The following is a 22,378-nucleotide window of genomic DNA, read 5'->3' on the forward strand; positions in this document are numbered from 1 at the left end:
ATCAAAATATATCTCATATAGATTGATAGCTCCCTTCATAAACACTTCACAAGGTTTTCTTTCGGAGTTTGTCGTAAAACGATTTCATAACTCTTGGATGTTCATCAAGATCTTGGCTTAATTCTCATTATTATGATCATATCGCAATATTTTGAATATGTTGCCAAGTAAATTTCTTGACTCAACTTTTCACAATTACAATCATATTGTAGTGTAATCATTATCTTGTCAAGTTGATACTGAACTTCATACTGGACGTTTTAAACTTTTCAAAACTTTCACAGTTATGCTTCAACTAAGCACAAGTGATCATATCACAAATAAAGTTTCATTGTCCGTCCCTAGCCTTTGAACCTTTGGTTTTCTTACATCGATATGTATTCGACCTCAAGTTCGCATCATCATTTCTCTAAATGGTGACTTTGTCAAAAAATTTCAAATTAGAATGATAATTACATATATCAATGGATTCATAATCTAATGATATTGAAAGTCCATCCCTTTGGATCTTTCACATGCAATGTTCATTTACATTCGAATTAATTTACATATTAGAGACAATTTATATATATAGAAATGGTTTAATTATTTCTATCATATAGAATTTTAAACCTATTTAGCAATTCAAAACACATTTTGACTCAATGAAGCATAGAATAACATTTACTCCATGGTTTTTTGAATATGCAATTCTTAGTCATTACTAACATTGATTAGTACTTCGATAATGACAAGAATGAATAACATTTATTTAATTCTAGTCAATAACTAGGTAAGGTGAAATATAAGTTCTACTTGTAAAGTTGCAACTTTTGCTTCCAGACTCGTAGATTCTACTTGTGAAGTAGCAACATTTTCTTCTAAACTTGTAGATTTATTTCTCCTTTAGCCATACTTCTTAATTTAGTTCAACCTCATTCTCAATGAGAGAGAACTAAACAAGACATCATATGTCCAAAAGTAGCAATACGCTAAATCAATTTCTATAATATACTTCTTAAATTGGAACATTTCCATTCTTTTACCTTCCAACTATATGAGGTAGTTTCTAATCAATTGGAATTGGTCCATTTAATTGGAAACATTTGTTATTCATGACAACTTTTAGCATGTAAGCAGTCTAGGTTTGAGAAGTAGCAACTTGTTTGCATTTCTTGGCCTATAACTTCTTAATGCAATCCTCATATATTCTTAAACCTTTCTCATTTGAGCCACTTAGAACACTTCTCTTAGGTTCAAAATGATGCTTTGCTTAACTACTTTAAGCACTTTTCATGATTTTTCTAAGTCTATTTAATCATTATTTATAATAGAGTTTAATCAACTATTTAACTCTTATATAAAGTAGATGAAGAATAGTCTCATTTGATCAACTTTTGATCATAGAGATTTCCAATCACTTTCTTATAATCAATCATATTGAAGATAAGAGATTTTATTGGACTTCTATACTTGTCTTTTAGAGGGTTTGTACCTACCATCTCATTATATCCCTTGAAACACTTTTCAAAATGAAGATGTGTTGGCATTTTACTCAAACATTTTGAATAAAAACAACCTTAGACATTTGACATGGGTTTTTAAAACTTTCCTTTTAGAACCATCTTAGCAAAATTAGAATATAGGTTTATGGATTATCCTTTAACCTTTTAAGAACGTTTCTCAACTTTATTTTCAATCGAGGAGATTATATATAATAAGAAAGTTAGAACGACATGTTACTTGTAAGTAAACACAAAATTCAATTATGTTTAATAAAATTTAAAGTACTATAAGCGATATTAATTATTGGTAACTTTAAAGCATTTATTCAATTTTAATTGATCCCTATTGAATAAAATGATTCCAAGATCCTTTAATTGTGCAATAATTGACCGGACTTTAGCCCTACCATCAACCATTACATTTTCAAGGTGAGTAAACTCTTTACTGATTACAACTCTTGTAATTCTTGGTTGAATAATTAACCATCACATGTTTAATTATTACCCTTTTCTTCAAGATTCTAAACCCTTTAGATAACCTTATTGAGTATAACCAAATAAATGTGTAGAACGTGATCTACCCCACAATACCTAAAATAACAAGTGACGCTCTACTGAGGCCGACCCATCACTCACGATTAAAGGATTGTTGGGTATCTAATTGGAAAAGCAACCTCAATATTACTGGGACCTAGATTCATTTATGTTGTGATTATTTAGTGAACTCTAACGCATCATCAATCAACATAAATGAAATCCAACATGCATAATAAACTGAATGTATAAACAAGACATAGCATGGCCCCTAATCCTAAGAAAACTAATAAAGTAAATGGCTCCCACTTGAGTCATCATGAATCTCTTCCACCTTGCTCCTTTGGGTCTTCACTTCATGGGCTTCTTGGATTATCTGCAACCTGTAATATTATTCTATTCTATCTACTACTTAAATAAAATGAAATAAAATTACAAAAATACTTTATTGGTACGTAGACCGTACTTAGTTTACAAAAATACATCACGATGCGTAGATCGTATTTAGCAATCTACTGGGCCATACTAGTCATTATATAGCAATAAACAACATCATATATTATAAAATTGCCACATAATAAATCACTCATCATGCTTTCCTAAACTACAACATCGAATAATCATAATTAAGGAAACATGGCACAAAATATCTCATATTTTTTAATTAATTAATTACTGCAATTAGATAATATCATATATTATTCATGATCATCAATAAAATATCGTATATTTTAAATTAGTCATGAGATAGAATCAAATCTTATTTTAATCTTAAAAGATAAATCATATTTATCCTCAAAGATTATCCTAACAAAGTTAGGAAATTCTATCCTAATTACTAGCCAATCACAAAATTTTAAATCAATTATTATCCAAAATAATTATGGGATAATCACATTATTTAAATCAATTATTATCCTTTTGGAATATGCTCAGAATATCCTATCAGATCTTATCCAAAATTTACCACTTTAAATATGGATAATTATCAAAATTAACAACTTTAAATATGGATAATATCAAATATAACAACTTTTGAATATTTAATTTTATCCTAAAATAAAAGATTTTATCCAAATAAAACCAAATTTATTTTTTAGAATAAAATATCATATTTTCAAAATATTTTATCTTATCCAAAATAAATCATATTTATCTTGAAATAATTTTTAAAATAAAATAATATTCCTTTTTTTTAAAAAACCGTGCCACTCACGCCTGCCACCGTGGTTGGCAAGCCCAAGCTAGCCACGGTGGCTGACTGCCTTGACGGCAGCCACTGCCGCAAGGGCAGCAGCCGTGCAACGCTTGCACGCTGCTGCCCACAGCCACCATAGACCGTCTGCCCTCCCTCCCTCCCTCTCGGAGTGCCACCTGGTCAACAGCCGCCGTGGCTGCGCCACCCAGCCGTGGTTGCCAACCTTTTTTGTGTTTTAATTTAATTAAAACAACTTTTATTAAAATTAAATTAAATCAGTCCAAAAAATTAAAATTAAATCAACATTCAATCTTAAAATTAGGGTTCATCATAAAATTAATCCCAATTTAATTCTAACTTTTAAAATTAAATCGATGATCATACACAAAACACTTTTATGCATAAATCAATTCGATTAAAATTATGAATTATAAATAAATCGAATTAAATCAAAATCAAACAAAAAACAAATCATATTTTAGGGCTATAAATTTCGAAAATTCGAAAAATTCGGGTTAGGGGGTTCGAAAATTTTGAACATATAAGGGTTAAAATTCGGTCATCTTCATGGCTATTTGAGCATAATTAAATCACATTTAATCGATTACAAAAGTTTAATCACATTAAAATAATAATTGAACCATAATTAAAATATTCTCCCTCCTAATTGAATTAAAATTGTGGACTATCAAAGAATTAATATTCAATATATGTACATGCATAGGCTAACTGATACCACTGTAGGAGTTTATAGGTACGAATGCGGAAAACATGAATCATATTCATACAGCACCTAATCCCAAGATTATGCATAACACATAAAGAATTAGAATTAATACCTTTGAAGCGTGATTCCACGTGCGATCGAACAAGAACAAGGGAGATAAAGAACCTCAAGCGTGAATCCTCTACTTGGTCCACAGGCACAGATTAAGTCATCCACTAATGCTAGTTAGTCGCAATCGAACACTTTAATTGACCTTTTATGGAGTATAACGAACAACTAACAAATCACGAACCACCACGAAGGGAGGGGATAGGCATGTTGTTAGAATCCAACTCCTTTTGATGTATTAGATTCCCTTTATGTGCTTTCCTTGAGTTTAGTTTATTCTTTCTTAGCTTGAGGTCCCATTATTGTGTTACTGTCAGATCAGTGTTCACTAGGGATTCTCCTTATATGTCATTTAAAGCTCTTTAAAGGGTGAATGATTAATGAAATCTTAATCCTTCTACCAAGTGTTTCTTTGCTGTTATGCTTGTTTGTTGTTATACCTTTATAGATATTGTGTCTTACTTGCATAATAGCTCCCCTCTAAACCAACTTGATGCACTAAGATCTCGTGGTTCGGACCCGCTTGTGCCCGCCTTGAATTATCGGCCATCACAAGCCCCGACCTCTCGCACTCCGTCGCCCAAATAGACGTGAGTTCTCTTTGATTTAGTTACCCGCTTGTGTTGCTTTGTGCTCGCAAGCCCCTCTTCCGCTCAAGGCTAGCGTTCTTGTCGCCAAAAGGCTAGAGCACGCCGCACGTTTCGGGGTCCAAACTCCCGGACCGTGACAGTTGGTATCAGAGTCGAGGCCCAAACCTCGTTGCAAGCAACCCGTGTAGGCCCCAAGGAGGGCTACACGAAGATGGAATTCATAGAGGAAAGACTCGGTTGGCTCGAGACGAAATCGGACGAATGGTCTCAGCTGCAAGTCATTGTGCGCGAGCAAGCCGAGCAAATTGTGAAATTGATGGAAGATAGAGATGCTCTCCGCGAACAATTACAATTTGTTCAAGGACAAGCCGATGAAGCACTTGAGAAATGTACTACCTTAATGCACACTGTGGGCAGAGACGCACATGGAGTTGGTGCGGCGAAGATCAAACCGCCCAAACCTCGCGACTACAGTGGCGCTAGAGATGCTAAAGAAGTTGATAACTTCCTCTTCGACATGGAGCTGTACTTCCGAGTATGTCAACTGAGTGATGATCAGAAGGTGGACACTACCATCATGTACTTGTCCGACGATGCCAAGCTTTGGTGGCGCACCAAGCACGCACATCGAAGCAGGAAGGATTTAGATCGACACATGGGCGGAGTTCAAGGAGGAACTCAAAGAACAATTCTACCCCGTCAACACAGCATTTATTGCGCGGATGAAGTTGCAAGAGTGCCGCCAGAAGGGTTCTCTTCGCGACTATGTTAAGGAATACTCGGCGATAATGTTGGACATCACTGACATGAATGAGAAAGATCGTGTGTTCAATTTTGTCAACGGATTAAAGGAATGGGCGCAGGGAGAGATTTTGAGGCAGAATATTGATACCCTCGCTGCTGCCATGTGTGCTGCTGAGAGATTGATGGACTACTTAGTCAGAAAGGGTCGTCAATCCGAGAATGAATCAAGTGGGACGTCAACACGCTCAAACATTCCGTCTCCAAGCTCTCCAAAGGGTACAGAGAATGTGTTAATTGAGATGAACACTACAAGAGGGGGGTGAATTGTAGTTGAGTTCCTAAATAATAATTTTGCAAATATAAAACAGAACAAAATAGGAACTTGCGATGCACACAGATTTTACGAGGAAACCTTCTAGTGCCCAACTAGAAGTAAAACCTCGACCCTACCTTAGGGATTTCAAACACAAATAATTCCACTATAATAGGGCAAAAACCAAGTTACAACCTATTATAATTTAGCCACTACTCTCAATTTCCAGAATGAACTTGCTACAGAACAACACCTTGTTCTACCCAGTTTGAGTCCCACACTCAAACTCACTCGTACTCCCTAAGTACAGATCTTCCCCCTTCTCACCAGAAGCTCTCTCTGTATGCAATGATAAAATACTCTCACCCTAATAAACCCGAAACCAAATACAAGAATTAACACCTAGTATATGATCGGCAAGCTATGCATGAAACTCGAAACTAATATGACAGTATGATAAGCTTGGCAAACTTACGCAACTATAGCTCTGTAAATTCTTCACGCATTAAACTCACAAAAACCTAGGCTCATGTTATTCTCTACTATTTATACGAGTATTACCTGTATAAACAGTAGGTTTACATAAAGATAAATAAGTAAAACTTAACTTATCGTAAAACACGGTTTTTTAATTAAATCCTTTGAAGAAAATCTTTTCAGAAAATAAGATAGAAATATTGAATTAAAAAGCATAATATCTTTTTAACAAACTGATTTTAAAAGATAAATATTTAAAGAAAATCTTTTTCCGATTTCTATCTTTTATCTTTTCCGATTTTAATTTATTTGCCAAGCTAACTGTCACGCTTCTAATAAGTTTCATGCATATCCTAATTAACATATTTAACAACGAATCTAGAAGATAAAATCTTAACTAAAACATTGCTGCGCTGTACTCTTGTTCTGGTAGGTTTACTTGGACTCCACGCTTACTAAGTTCCTCCAAAGATCATAGTCAGCAATCTTCAAGTTCCTGTGAAGGAACGTTCCTGTGAGGGAACTCAGTTCCTGTTAGGGAACTCTTCTTTTATATTGAATAACTTTCTTGATAAAGAACTCCTTCAAGTCTTCTCAGCTTTAGTTACTTCTTCCATCTCCAAGATCAATTTCACCTAGGCTGCACAAACACTTGAAAAGTCTTTATGAGATGAGTTTGCTGTAACTTAAGTTCCTCATCATCAAAACCTTTAAACATCAACAGAATGGCTCACGAGTATCATCCAACACTATCGATACTTATCATAGAGAAAGTGGAGGAGGTGATGCCCAAAGATTAACATCTACCCCCTCCCACAACTCTGGAAACTCAAGGGCCAGCGCATCCTTGGCAAACACAAGGGCGATAAAATGCATACTTTGTCGAGGTCCACACAAATGGTGGGATTGTAAGCATAAAGAAGAGCTTGACAAGATCCAAAAGAGATTGCCATCCATGTCCGTGCAGGAGGCCACAAAAGAGACTAGCAGCGATGAAGAGCCCACATACAGGATGGGTTCCATATGACGCTTGAGTGCTATGAGAATGGTAGCACCTGAGAAAGAACTAGAAGTCCGGTACCTTTCGGCAATGCGAGTGGTGGAGCCAGAAAAGAAGTCAACATCGAAGAAACAAGCTCGCACCAGATACTCAGAGAAGCGGGAGATGAAGCCCAATGAATTGGCAATATCCCAGATGCACCCCCGCCAAAATCATAATCATACACCTGGTTTGAAGCAAAGAGAGACGAGCCTGGAGACACCAAATAAGAACCTCCCAAGAGAGAGGGAAAGCAGTGGTCGAGCAAACAACGCAGGGCACGTGCAAGGGATCACAAAGAAAATGGTCACCTAAGAGGCACCAGCCACAACTTGAAGCTCTCCACCACAGTCTCAAGGAAGTAGCTCCCCAACAGATGATCGTGGAAGCAGCTCTCCCCCATAATGCAACAGACCCCACTCCTAGGAGGAAATTTAGAGATGAAGCTCTCAACAAGATGTTCGAGTCGAGCGACCCCAGAGACAAGCTCCTCGTCAACAAAGAAGACCTAGCTCAAGTATCAGCAAAGATTCTAGAAGTCAGCCGCATCAACAGCGCATCAGAAACTCGATATAGTTTAAGACTTCCTAATTTTGATTGTAACTCTTGTAAGTCGACGAGGTCGTCAACAGCTTAAGTGGGGGAGGATGTTAGAATCCAACTCCTTTTGATGTATTAGATTCCCTTTATTTGCTTTCCTAGAGTTTAGTTTATGCTTTCTTAGCTTGAGGTCCCATTATTGTGTTACTGTCAGATCAGTGTTCACTTGGGATTCTCCTTGTATGTCATTTAAAGCTCTTTAGAGGGTGAATGATTAATGAAATCTTAAGCCTTCTACCAAGTGTTGCTTTGCCCTTATGCTTGTTTGTTGTTAGACCTTTATAGATATTGTGTCTTACTTGCATAATAGCTCCCCTCCAAACCAACTTGATGCACTAAGATCTCGTGGTTCGGACCCGCTTGTGCCCGCCTTGAATTATCGGCCGTCACAAGCCCCGACCTCTCGCACTCCGTCTCCCAAATAGACGTGAGTGCTCTTTGATTTAATTTCCCGCTTGTGTTGCTTTGTGCTTGCAAGCCCCTCTTCCGCTCAAGGCTAGCGTTCTTGCCGCCAAAAGGCTTGCGCGCCGCACGTTTTGGGGTACAAACTCCCGGACCGTGACACGTGTGGTAGAGAGAGAGAGACAGAGGTTTTGGATTATTGGTTGCTTGGTGCACAATTAATTGTTAATTGTGTTGTCACATACAACCCTAGGCATGGACTTTATTTATAGATCTCATCTTTAAATAAGAGTCCATGACAAAGCCCAAATCCTAACTCTAATCTAACTATACTAGCCCAATCCAATTCATGATTGGTTACTTGTTCATGAGGCCCATAAATGGGCCTCTAACTTGCTTAACCCAATACCCTTGTTGTGTGACCTTATAGGATCATTTCTAGTGGGCTTTGGACTATTTGACTAGCCTAAAAATCAATGATCATAGTCTAGCAACAGATAATGATGACCCAAAAGAACGAACTTATTATCTCCATAATAGTGATCCTTGATATATCTAGTAATTGCACTTATCGAAATCAAAACTACTTCACCTATATGATTTTGTCCTTATATTGCATGTGTTGTTTTTAGTTGGTGATTAGATGCTATGATTTGTTGATTATTTAGGTTGATTGGGCTGAGTTGATGGTGATTGAATTGAGTGTGTGACATTGTGGGTATGAGCCAAGCCAGACTAAGATTCGAATTACACTGAGCTTATGACTTGTTCTCTTCACCTAAAATAAGTACATGCGGTCTGATATTTTTAAGGTCTGATTTGATCTAATCTAAATTTTTATTATCTGGTCTGATTTGATTTAACAATTTGACTAAATTTTGACCGCATTTTAATACTAATCTATAAAGAAAAATATTATAAAAATGATTCTTATTAGATTTGTCTCATTATGAACTTTTCAAATATGTAATTTTATCATTTTTTAATACACAGTTACCGATATTTAACGATAAGTAAATGATAATCAAAAGTTCTGGTCTGGTCTAAGGCCCTATTCGCTTCACCTTAAAAAAAATATTCAGTAAAAAAAATTTCAGTTTAGTTAAAATAATTTTAGTAATAATAAGTTCAGTTCAGTAAAAATAGTTTCAGCATAGTAAAAAATCAATAAACTTAAATAAAAATATATAATAGATAATCAATAAAAATAATTTTAGTTCAAAAAAAATAATTTCAATTCAGTACAATTAATTTCAGTTCAGTAAAAATAATTTAAGTTCAACAAAAAATAATTTCAGTTTAGTAAAAATTATTCCAGTTCAGCAAAAATAACCTGAACTAAATAGGGCCTAAAATTTATTAAGGAATAAATAATAAGTATCTAAAATAAGTTGAAGAAAACAAGTCATTAGTAGGCTTTTTAGGCCAAGCCAAAAATTAACTAAAAACTAAATTTTTACTATGGGCTAAAATTCTTATCTAAAGCCCGTCAAAGTGGGCCGGGATGGGCTTATCTTGATCACCACTACCATTTATTATTTTTGACAAAATGATCCTTCTAAACATACAACACACTAGAAAAAACAACCTCGAAAGCAACCGCATATTCTTAGATGCATATTCATGCATGTAGAATAGGTGCAACAGTGCAAAACGCATGATATTCTTTTTGAAACGCATCCCATTCATATCATGAGTTTCTGTTCTAACGTTTCTTCCCGCCTAATTTTTTGGTTTCCTTTTTTAATTTTTGGTTTCCTTTTTCCCAATTCTCTCTCTTATCCTTTCTTCCTAATTCTCATCAAAGTTTTCCATTAAAATTTTCATTATTATATTTTCTTCTCTGTTTTTTTTTTTGACAAATTATTCTCTATTTTTTCTCCATCCTTCTTTAATTTCTTTTTCCTCTGTTTTTTTTTTCTCGTGTTTTTTTTCAATTTTACGACTAAATCTATTCCTTACAATATGGAATTGGTTGTTCTTCCCAAAGAGATCGTCAATGTAGGTTAGTGGCTTGATTTTGCAATTTGTAATTAGGTTTTTTTTAGGTTAGTTTCAATTGTAATTGGTTTTTGTTTGATTTTAGGTTAGCTTCGATCAATTTTGATTGATTAATAATAGAATTTCATCTGATTTTTTGTTATGTTCGATCAATTTGATCTATTATGTATAAAGTTTAATTTGAACTATTATGTGGTGACTTTGTAATAAATTTCGATTGATTAGGTTTTATGTGATTTTCTTAATTATTATGAATTAAATTAATGTGATTTTTTGCATTTTTTCGATCAATTTTATGTATATATATTTATGCTTTATATTAATTTTATTGATTATGTCTTGCTTTTGTTATCAATTTTGTTTGATTTACTGAAATTAATCGTTTTGATTATATTAATATCTGTATTTTGCGCTAATTTTGATGAATGTGACATTTATTTAATTTTTGGGTGATTATTGTGATTAATTGTTAGCGTACTACAATTTCTTGTTGTTATGATTTTGTAACTTTTTATTTGTTATTAACATTGACTCTTAAATTAAATAATGAACATATCATTAATCATTATGAAGCTATGACCACTGTTTATTTAACATGAACTTTGATTCTTAAATAATGAACATTACATTTAAAAATTATAAACTTATAAACATTGTTTATTAAATAATGAACATTGTCTATTAAATGATGATCATTGAGTTTTAAATAATGAACATTACATTTAATAATGAACATTTTATTTGTAGCATTTAGGTAGGGGTCTTATAAATATTTCTTACATATAGTTATGAATTTATCTATTATACATTATGAACATTCAGTGTTATTTAATTTATATCAGATACTACAGTTGCAACTGAATTTATAGAAGCTAAAGAATATGAATTAATGAGAAAAACTGCAAGTAGTGATGATGAAGCATATGATTTGTACAATGATTATGCTTTTAAGATTGGTTTTAGTAAATGAAGGGGAATGTAAGAACAGGTGGTAAGACTGCTGTTTGGAGAAGTAGGAGATATGTATGTTCAAATGCTGGTTTGAAGGATGACTCTAAGAAGTATTTGAGAAGTTAGATTTTTGTACAAATTACGACGCTTTTGTGGAGTTCATTATTGATCCACAAGGTGTATGGACTGTTGTGGATCATTAGATGGATCATTATCATCCTTTAATACCAATTGAAAAGAGACATTTGTTAAGGTCTCAAACAAAAGTGAATAAAGAGCAATTGAAGGTCGAAAGTGTAATGAAGGCAAGTGGAGTTATGGTAACTGATTCACTATGTCTTTTGTCCAAAGAAGTTGGTGGTTTGCTGAATTTTGGGTGTACTCGAAAGGATATATACAATGCTTTGACTATTGAAAAGGCCAATAGACTTGATGGCTCGGATTGTAATCAATTGATCAAGTATTTTGCTCAAAGGAAAGCAAAGGAAGCTGATTTCTATTATCAGTTTGAGGTAGATGAAGGAAATTCTCTTACTTGTGTTTTTAGGAGAGATGGAATAATGAAAAGGGATTATGAACACTTTGGTGACTTGATGGTTTTTGACACTACTTATAGAACAAACAAGTATGGCATGATATGTGCCCCATTTTGTTGGTATGAATCACCATTGTAACAATGTCATGTTTGGTATGGGATTTGTTCTTGATGAGAAAATAAACAGTTTAATATTGTTGTTTGAGTCTTTCATGAGATCAATGGGTGGTGGGCGTCATCCGATTACTATAGTGACAGACCAAACACCTTCTATTGTAGCGGGTATAAGAGAAATTTCCCAAATTCTATACATCGTTTGTGTACATGGTACCTTGGGGAGGACTCAAAAAACAAATATTTTACATTACTTTTTCTAGTTTGTTCATCCAAAAATTTACATTAGTTTTCTCTTTACATTACACCAGACTGTCTTAGCTAGTTAATAAAAATATATATATCATAGTTAGGAATCATATTACCCTTGAAGGTGAAATTCAGAACTCAATGGGTCATTCATAATGTCCTCAAACGTAGGGTCTTCATTTTTGAACATATGATCAAATTTCGATGCTTCAATCATCAGCTGCTCCCACTCTAAACCTGCACTACTTGATGACCCAAACACCGTCATACCTGTACTACTTGACCTAAACACCGACAGAGTGATAAGTAACCATACTGAATATATGTCTAAATTGTGTGATTATGCAAATTCTTAAACTTGTACATAAAGCTCACTGCTATACACAACTTGTTACTCATAGTTAACAATGAAGTTGAACCACCAAAAGGACAAGAAAAACCCACCACAAGAAAAACCAGCAGAAGAACCATCAAAAGAAGCACTAGAAAAAGGGGAAAATTAACCAGAAGAACCATCAAAAGAAGCACCAGAAAAGGGGAAAAACCACTAGAAAAAAATCAAAAGAAGCACAAAAAGATCAATAAAAAACAAGTTTACAAAGAAAAAGGTATGAAATGTTTATGTACATTGTATGTTCACATTGTAAATGCATATATTCATATTAAAATTCTTAACTTCACATTATAAAATGCATAATCTGAAACAAGCAATGCATACATTTATATTAAGCTATGTCAAAGGTATATTGATATTTATACTATTGCATGTTCTTTACTTTTATGCATTATGTTCATTGATTATTTCAAAATGTTCATTATATAAATATTTGTTAATGATTTCTCTAATTCAATTAGTATGTTTTGCATATGTTCATATATTTATACGCATATGTTCATATTTGTTATGCACATGTTCATATTCTGTATGCATATGTTCAATATCTGACATGCTTATATTCACTAAAGAAAATGATGGCTATATCCATATTATGAATGGTTATATTCACATTTGGAATTGCATATGTTCATATTTTGATTGATCGTTTTTTTGTTGCTTCTTGACTCTCCCACTTCTTAATGCACCTTACAAGTAATGCATATGAACATGAGCCTATAATTTCAAAACAACTTAATTTCACATTCTATATGAATATGTTCACTTCATGTAATGTATATATTCACTTTTCCTTAAAATGATTATGTGTTCAATGCTTATATTCTCATTCAAAAATGATTATGTTCACTTTCTATATGCATATGTTCATTTTTTTAAAATTTACATTCATTCTATTAGGGTGAAACATATTGCAACAAAAAAGAAATTATCAAGCAAAAGTTCAGAAGCCTCAAGTAAGAGTTCACAAGCTGAAGATCAACAGAACAAACAAAAATCAAAGACATAAAAAATTTAGCACTACTACAAAAAAGGGATTAGAGAACGGTTGAAATAAGCCTTATAGAACGTCTTAAAGGCGTTCTTCTGCTAAGCGATGTGTAAAGTTTATAGAATGGGCACAAGAGGCGTTTTATATGCAAGGAAAAGAGAACGGGTACAAGAGACGTTCTATATGCAAAAGATAATTGTTCTCTTTCCTACTTCATATGCTTATAAAAAATGAATAAAAGAGAACGGTTAGCTAAGATAACCGTTCTCTTTAATTATTTTTTATAAAAAAAGTATAATAATACAGCACGGAGGTTGCATCCGTACTAATCTACATCATCAATCAATAAATCAAATTGAATTTAAATTGTAAAACTCGAAGTCAATCAAATACTAAATTAAAACAAACTTTATTATCATATTCAACTAAATACATCTCCAGTACATTTTGTTACATTTCAAGTGAATCAAAATCGAAGAACATGATATTGATAAATGATTCCAGGAAGATCTTTAAGAATTTCTTCTCCTTTTATGTCCGATGAATCTATTGAAATAAAAAACAAGTTATAAATGTATGAGATACATTGATAATGAAAATAAAACATCTTTAACAATTGTAAGGTCTGTCATATGTTTGTCGACATTTTCAACAAAATAAATCAAATTAAACTTAATATCCTTGAAAAAAAATATTAGATGAATCATCTATCTTATTAATATGAAAACAAAACAATGATTGAACACAAAACTATACATCATTTCAAAACTAATCAACAAACACAAAAATTTAGTGATTAAAATCAAAAGATCTCACCTTAATTGGATGAACAATTAACAAATAAAAATAGATGTGGGGAAAGAATAAGCACAAAAAATAAATGATAATTAACAATGAACTAATAGAAATCCATTTTAAAAGTCATTAACACAGATAGATTCAAACAAAAACTGATGCTCATAAGAATTTGACAATCAATTCCAATTCTGAAGAAATCGATGTTTATGTAAAATCGAAGAGGGGAGAGAGAAGTTGACCTTCTTGACGAAATCATTGATGGAAGAATTAAAATTGGAGTGTGGAAATTGGACATTCATAATCGTTCAAGGGAGGGAATCTTCGATTTTTATCTTCGTTGCTTGTTGTTTTACCATTGTTGAAGCTCCAAATTTGGGCATTTTATATTGAGGACAAGATGGGTGTTTTACAATTAGAGAATTTGATGGAGTTAGGGTTAGAGTGAGCAATGGAGAACTCTAAACCAGATCTGATAATATAAGAGAAACAAAGAAAAAGAAAAATTTTGAAGAAGGGAAAGGGAAAGAACGAAGCCATTAACGGCTTGGCTTCAAAAAAAAAAAAAAGAAGAAGAAGCCATTAACGGCTGATAGTATGAGATAGGGTTTGAGAAAATGAGAAAGGCGTTAATCCATAAGGAATGAAATAGGGTTTGCCAGTTTTTTATTTATTTTTTATTTTTTTATATGTTAAAATCAAATAGAACGATTAACTAAGAAATGCATTCTATATAATAAAATTACAATTTAATAAAAATAATAAGTAAATCAAATAGAACGGTTAACTTAGACAATCGTTATATATAATCTTGGAGATCGCCTATCTAAGTCAACCGTTCTATATGTTGCGTTTTTTAATCTAGTTTTTGTAGTAATGGAGAAAGATAGAGGTGTGAAAGAAAAGAAAACTCAGAAAAGTGACAAAGTTGAGGTGGTGAAGAGAAAAAAAGTGAGAAAGTTGAGGGTGTAAAAAGTGAGAAGGCACCTAAAAAAAGAAAGAGAGGTGAAATTGAAGATGTACATGAGTTGCTGAATCTTGATGATGTTGAAGATGTGCAAGGATTATGGTAAGTTGCAAGTGAGGGTTGACCATTTCAAATTCATAACGTTTGCATCAAATTTGAGCCCTTTTAAAAAAAAACAAGCAATTGTTAACATGGAATTTAGAGCATTACTTAAAGTAAATCTGCCACAAAATGACTAATCATTTTCTGCTCGGCTTATGCATTGTTTTGAAGACAATAGCCTCACACTTTATCTTCCATACAACAAATCTATTGTTATTTGTGAAGAAGATGTTGAAGTTGTGTATGGAATCCCGAAAGGGGAGAAAGAAGTGAATGAGGATGGATATGAGGAACAAGAAGAGACTCCTTTGACTAGATGGAGAAAATAATAGGGTGTTGTATTTGGCAACCCTAAACACACAAAATTTTGCAGAAGTATGAGTGAGGAAGAAAATAAGAAGAATTTGGAAATAATGAAAGAAAAGATGAACAAAAAAAAATCTAGAAATGAACACTGAACCTGCGAAAGTGAACAATGTTGAAGTTGATGAAATCTTCATTATTGATTTCATTGTGTTGGCTATAAATTGTTTCATGAAGTGCATCCAAAGCATACAATGCCACTATAAGTTTCTGTTCTCAATCAAGAATGTCTTTGAACTCAAGGAATATAATTGGTGCAAGTATGTCCTTGATAGCTTAATGGATACAAACATTCTTGGAAATTGAATCCAAGTGGATTTTACAAAGAACCTCTACCTTTTCTTATGGTATGCCATTATTTTCATATACAGTATGTTCATTTTTTTTAATGTTATTTGTACTTATGCTAAATTCATGATTTTTTTCTGTTTTTCTTTTCAGTTGTTTTACTTTGATTGCTTTCAAAAGAAAAACACCGTGCCACCAAGAATTCCTCCTATCATATCTGTATGGACAAAGGATATGGTGGTCGAAAGGATGAAGTTGGAGAGCCATGGAATTGGATGGGTAATATTTTTCCTAGAGCTGAAATCAAAAAGGAAACAACACAAGAAGAATCAACTAATATACTAACGGCCAATGTTTGATTAGAAAATATACCTATACTATTGCATGTTCATTATTTTTATGCATTATGTTCATTGATTTTTTTCAAAATGTTACTAATATAAATATTTGTTGTTCAAGAAATATTCTAAGTATGTTTATGCATATGTTCATATTTTTGTACGCATATGTTCTTTATGCATATATATGTTCAATTTCTAAAAAGCTTACGTTCACTTTGAGGGAACCTATGCATTCATATGTTTATACTTTGCATGATTATGTTCACTTATATTCACATGTTTTATGCATATGTTCATATTCTGTATGCATATGTTCAATTTCTAAAATGCTGATATTCACTAAAGAAAATGATGGCAATGTTCATATTTTGAATGGTTATGTTCATATTTGGAATTGCATATGCTCATATTTTGAATGGTTATTCTACCAAAAAACATATGCATATGTTCATACTTTGCATGATTATGTTCACTTTCTCAAATTTATATATTCACGTTTTTTATGCGTATGTTTCATAATGATAGTTGATTAGGGGATTTTTATCCACCAATCACCGTCTGACAAGTGGACCAACCAGGTTCCGCCACGTGTCCTTTACGAAGGCCAACAGGAACCTGCCACGTGTCAATCACAGATACGTCCTCCACGGACCACTTAAGACACGCCACGTGTCCACCCATGCCAAATGGGACAACCGGCCATCAAGGCCCAATTCAGTCTAGAGGCCCGATCAGCCCTAGGTTTACCTTAAACCTAGAGAGTTGCACGCTTCCCAAGGCTATAAATACTCGATTAATCCTCATTAATCAGGGAACCGAATAATTAAGAGATCAAGCAGAGAAGAACAGAGTTATTGACAACCGGCTAATCACGCTAACAACGCAGATTACCAACACTAAGCACTCTCATCTAGAGAGATCTGATTACTTTAATTTCTGTATTGATTACTCCTTAATCAGGTACTAACTTGACCGTTGGAGGCGGAGCTCTCAGGAGTCTCCGTTATTTTGCAGGTACAGGCGTCCGGTTCCAGTCTCGGAATTGTAACTCTCCCGCAGGACATCAGAAAACCCCGAAACATTTGGCGCCGTCTGTGGGGAGAGTACTTCAGAGATGGCATCCAAGTCTGTACCGACTCCAGAAGAGAGGCGTCCCCTAGACGACCCTCAAGTTCAGTCGGACCATGACACCGAAAGTGAATTTGAAGTTGAAACTCATACAGCTCCAGACGGGACCCTAAGGGCCCGACGTACCCGTCATACCGAAATGAGGGAACGGGAGTATCTTCGAACAGGAAGCGAGCCAGCAGGCGCACCGCTTGCTCGGCAACAGCCGACTGATGGGTCTGCTCCCATCACAAGGAACGAACTCATGACCTTCATGAGGGACTTCAAGGGAGAGATCCAAGAGTTGATCAACAAAAAACCGCCTGCTTCAGTCAAAGAGCAGTCGGCCAAGAAACCTTCCACTTCACTGAAGAGGAAGCCAGTTCAAGGGCGAGAGGCGACTCCCCATCCCAAATACAAGAAGCGGGAGCCGTCTGCTCTTGATTTCACAAAACTCTGTTATCCTACTGGAAATAGGAAACCGGTTCGTCATATTCAGGCGGACGGGTCAAAGCAAACGTTCACAGATGCTCGGCACCTGCTAGAGCAGAAGAAGAGTGACCGATTATCAGAGTCGGCTTCTACTTCAAATTTTCAGGACAGTTTGCGAAATGCCTCGATGAGGCCAACTCAGTCGTACCATGAGAGTCAGTCAGGCGGCACCTCCCGTCAGTCCGACTTTCATAGTGCACAGGCGGTACCAAACTTGCCATTTGTGCCGCAACAACAATATTTTATGCAGCCACCTCCATTTGGTGGACCTGCAGCAAAAAACGTCCAACCTATGGACAGGCAGCTACGGCTGCTTAGACTTGGTGAACAGCCGTCGGCCTTCTCCAAGGAAATTACTGAAGCCGCTCAGCCGGCCAAAGTAAAAAATGTTCTAGTAGGCGCCTATGACGGCACTACTAACCCAGAAGACCATCTGATGGCATTCACCAACCTGATGTACCTTCAAGGGTTGGATGATCCCACTTGGTGCAAGTGTTTCCCAGCGACTCTCAAGGGAATTGCACAGCAATGGTTCGGCAACCTGCCGACTGGTTGTGTAAACAGCTTCAGGACGCTTGCTTACTTATTTGCCTCCAACTTCGCAATGAACATCCCTGCGAAGAAAACAACCCTTGATTTGGGAACAATTCAGCAGGGCGAGAAAGAGGGGCTTCGTTCCTACATCAGGCGGTTCAACCTGATGAGAATACAGATTCAGGGGTTACCAGATGAGGTAGCTTATACTGACTTTTTTAGAGGTCTCAAAGACGGGTCTACCTTCAAATTTGATTTAGTTCGAAAAAGGGTGGCGACTCTTCAAGAGGCCTTGATTGAAGCAGAAGCCTATATACAGGCGACTGATCTGTGTACAATGAAACAGTCGGACGGGAAGAGGTTCGACAAAAGAGAGGGACGACAGAAACAATCGTCCAACAAAGATGAAAAAAGAAAAGAGGTTTGGGCGGCTGATTCCTCTAAACAGCCGGCCCAGAAAAAGAAAAAAGAATTCAAACCATACTCCCCAAAGTATGTGTTTAACAAGGATAACCAATTTATCCTAAAAGAAATAAAGGGACGGCTCTCAATTGAGAAGCCGCTCCCCATGAAGGGTTCTGCGAGCAACCGGAACCAAGACAAAATCTGTGCTTATCACGATGACATTGGTCATCACACCAATGACTGCATCAGTCTCATGCGGTACCTAGACCGCCTGGCTGAGCAAGGTGATCTTGATACTTATGTCAAGAAATCTACGGGGAATACTTCCTCAAAAAAGCAGTCGGCCAAAAAGAATCAACAGGCCGACAGTTCCAATACAGATGATGCAGTCGTCTACACCATTGCAGGCGGCTTCTCAGGAGGCGGCCCCACTATTAGGGGCAACAAAGATAATATAAGGCGGTTAGATGTAAATTCCGTTCACCAAGAACGGCCGTCCAAATATACATTTCCTGAGATTGTCATCACTGAAGAGGATCTAGGAGGAATAAGGGGGCCGCATGACGACCCTCTCGTTATTGAATGTAAAGTGGCCAATCAGAGAGTTGGTCGAATCCTCATAGATACCGGGAGCTCTTCAGATCTCATCAGCAGCAAATGTCTGTCAAAACTGAAATATCAGACGGACTGCATACATCCGGCCTCCCACCCTTTAATAGGTTTTGGAGGAGGAGTCGTCCACCCACTGGGACGAGTAGATCTACCCATCCGCCTGGGCGAAAAAGGGGTAGGACGACACATGGTAGTCCGGTTCCTAGTGGTAGAGGAACTCTCGGCCTACAACATGATTCTGGGTCGACCAACCCTGAATAATTCCAAGGCTGTTATAATCCCGTCACTTATGCTGCTTAAGTTTGAAAGGGATAATGGAACAGTCGGCTCCCTAAGGGGAGATCAGAGGATGGCCCGAGAGTGCTATCTCTCGGATGTCAAGCCCACTGTTATGGCCACTGGGTCAAGTGGAGAAAAAACAGACCTTGACAATGTCAAGGAGAGTGCGCCTGTTCAAGAAACAGACGACAGAAAAAGAAAGGCGTCCCAGACTGAGTCCGCAAAAAAAGCAAGAAAATAGCAATCATTGGCAGAGGACCGGCCGGATGAGTTCCGCCCTCAGCCGGCTGGTGAGCATGTGGACCTGATATTAGACGACTCCCATCCTGACCGAACAGTCAAAGTAGGGACGACTGCTCTGAGAAACCTTGGTGACGACTTTCACAACCTGTTGAAAGAATACAAGGACATCTTTGCATTTGAAGTCCATGAAATGCCAGGCATTAGTCCTGATCTGGCAGTACACAAACTCGCTGTGGATCCGAAAAAGAAGCCGGTACGACAAAAGAAACGGAACCATGGTGAAGAAAGAGGTCAGGCGGCAGCCGCCGAAGTCAAAAAATTACTTGATGCAGGGTTCATTCGGCAATGTTACTTCCCAGATTGGGTTGCAAATGTGGTGCTTGTTAAAAAGCCGAATGGCACCTGGCGAATGTGTGTAGACTACACAGACTTGAACAAGGCGTGCCCCAAAGACAGTTACCCTCTGCCTAAAATTGATAACCTGGTCGACTCAACAGCCGGCCATGCCTTGATGAGTTTTATGGACGCCTATTCTGGTTTTCATCAAATTCCTTTATGGAAGAAAGATCAGGAGAAGACGGCCTTCGTCACTGATCAAGGATTATACTGTTACACGGTCATGCCGTTTGGTCTTAAGAATGCCCCGGCTACCTTCCAACGAATGATAAACACAGTGTTCTTTGATCAGATTGGGAGAAACGTCGAGGCATACATTGATGATATGATTGTCAAGACTAAACTTCAGGAAGATCATCTGACGGACCTCCGAGAAACTTTCGCCACACTCAGGCGGCACCATGTCATGCTCAATCCCAAGAAATGTGTATTTGGAGTTGAGTCTGGGAAATTTCTCGGATTCCTTATCAACCAGAGAGGAATAGAGGCGAACCCTGAGAAGTTACAGGCGGTCATTGACATGCAGTCGCCTCGTACCGTCCGAGAGGTTCAGAAGTTAACAGGTTGCCTGGCGGCCTTGGGAAGATTCCTAAGCCGATCAGGCGACAAATGCTTATACTTTTTCCAGGCAATTAAGAAGAAGGCAAGGTTTGAATGGGGGCCGGATGCTGAGGCCGCCTTCCAGAAATTAAAGGTTCACTTGCATTCCTTGCCGAGGCTGGTCAGCCCTTTGCCCAAAGAAAATCTCTACATGTACCTGGCCGTCTCTGATCATGCGTTAAGCGCGGTGCTCCTTGCTGAAAGGGACGGCTGTCAACTCCCGGTCTACTTTGTCAGTCACGTACTGAAAAATGCCGAGTTGAGGTATCCCCTAGTGGAGAAATTTGGTCTTGCACTCTTCATGGCTGTTAAAAAATTGAAGCCCTACTTTCTGGCACATGCAGTCGTCGTGTATACCGACCAACCGATCAAGCGGCCCCTTACCACCATGGAGTCCTCCGGACGAATGATCAAATGGGCCATAGAAATGCAGAGTCTCGAAGTTACTTTCGAGCCTAGAAAAGCAGTGAAGGGGCAAGCCTTTGCTGACTTTATTGTAGAGATGACTCGTCCTCCAGACTCTCAAGTTCCAGACCAAGTCTGGAAGGTATATGTGGACGGAAGCTCTACTTCAAACGGTTGTGGAGCAGGCGTCGTATGTCAATCTCCAGAGGGCGACAGGTTCGAGTATGCTCTACGCTTCAGTTTCCAGGCCTCAAACAATGAGGCAGAATATGAAGCTTTACTAGCCGGGATCCGCATGTGTAAGGCGGCAGGGGCAATGAAAATAGACGCCTGTTCTGATTCACAACTGATAGTGAGTCAGTACAATGGCGAATACGAAGCAACACATCCGGCCATGATCAAGTATTTACAGGCGGTCCGACAAGCAGTCGGCTCCCTTGAGGATTTCCATCTGATCCAAGTGCCGAGATCAGAAAACAACCAGGCAGATGCACTTTCGAAATTAGCATCATCCGCCTCCTCCGATACTCCTCGAACTGTGTTTTGGGAAGTAATGGAGAAGAGAAGCATCGAGGAAAATCCTATTGGAATTCTAGACAGAAGCTCAACCTGGATGGATTCAATCAGGGCATATCTGACAAACGGTACACTGCCGGATGATCCTCAACAGGCGGCAGCACTGAAAAAACGAGCCTCCTGTTTTGAAATGATACAGGGAGAACTTCACAAGAGGGGGCACCTTCAACCCTTCTTAAAGTGTGTTACTCCTGAAAAGGGACGAGAGATACTAGATGATCTTCACTCTGGTTTCTGTGCTTCCCATATAGGTGGTAGGATGCTTGCTCAAAGGGCAAGGCGGCAGGGCTACTTTTGGCCTACTTTGGAAGCAGATGCAATGGAGATGGTGAAAAAATGTGACAAGTGCCAAAGGTTTGGCAAATTAATTCACCGTCCGGCTACTGACCTCACTACCATTCACAGCCCACTACCGTTTGCTA

At 36.9% G+C, this 22,378-nt stretch overlaps 1 protein-coding gene across 1 annotated transcript; it reads left to right on the forward strand.

Moving 5' to 3' along the window:
- Positions 1 to 11,371: 11,371 nt before the first annotated feature.
- On the forward strand, positions 11,372 to 11,842 carry LOC110689050 (protein FAR1-RELATED SEQUENCE 5-like). Its single transcript, XM_021865796.1, has one exon. It carries the CDS (start codon positions 11,372 to 11,374, stop codon positions 11,840 to 11,842), a length of 471 nt encoding a protein of 156 aa, XP_021721488.1.
- The last annotated feature ends 10,536 nt before the right edge of the window (positions 11,843 to 22,378 follow it).

This window comes from Chenopodium quinoa, unplaced genomic scaffold (assembly GCF_001683475.1).
Source record: "Chenopodium quinoa cultivar QQ74 unplaced genomic scaffold, ASM168347v1, whole genome shotgun sequence".
Lineage (NCBI taxonomy): Eukaryota > Viridiplantae > Streptophyta > Magnoliopsida > Caryophyllales > Amaranthaceae > Chenopodium > Chenopodium quinoa.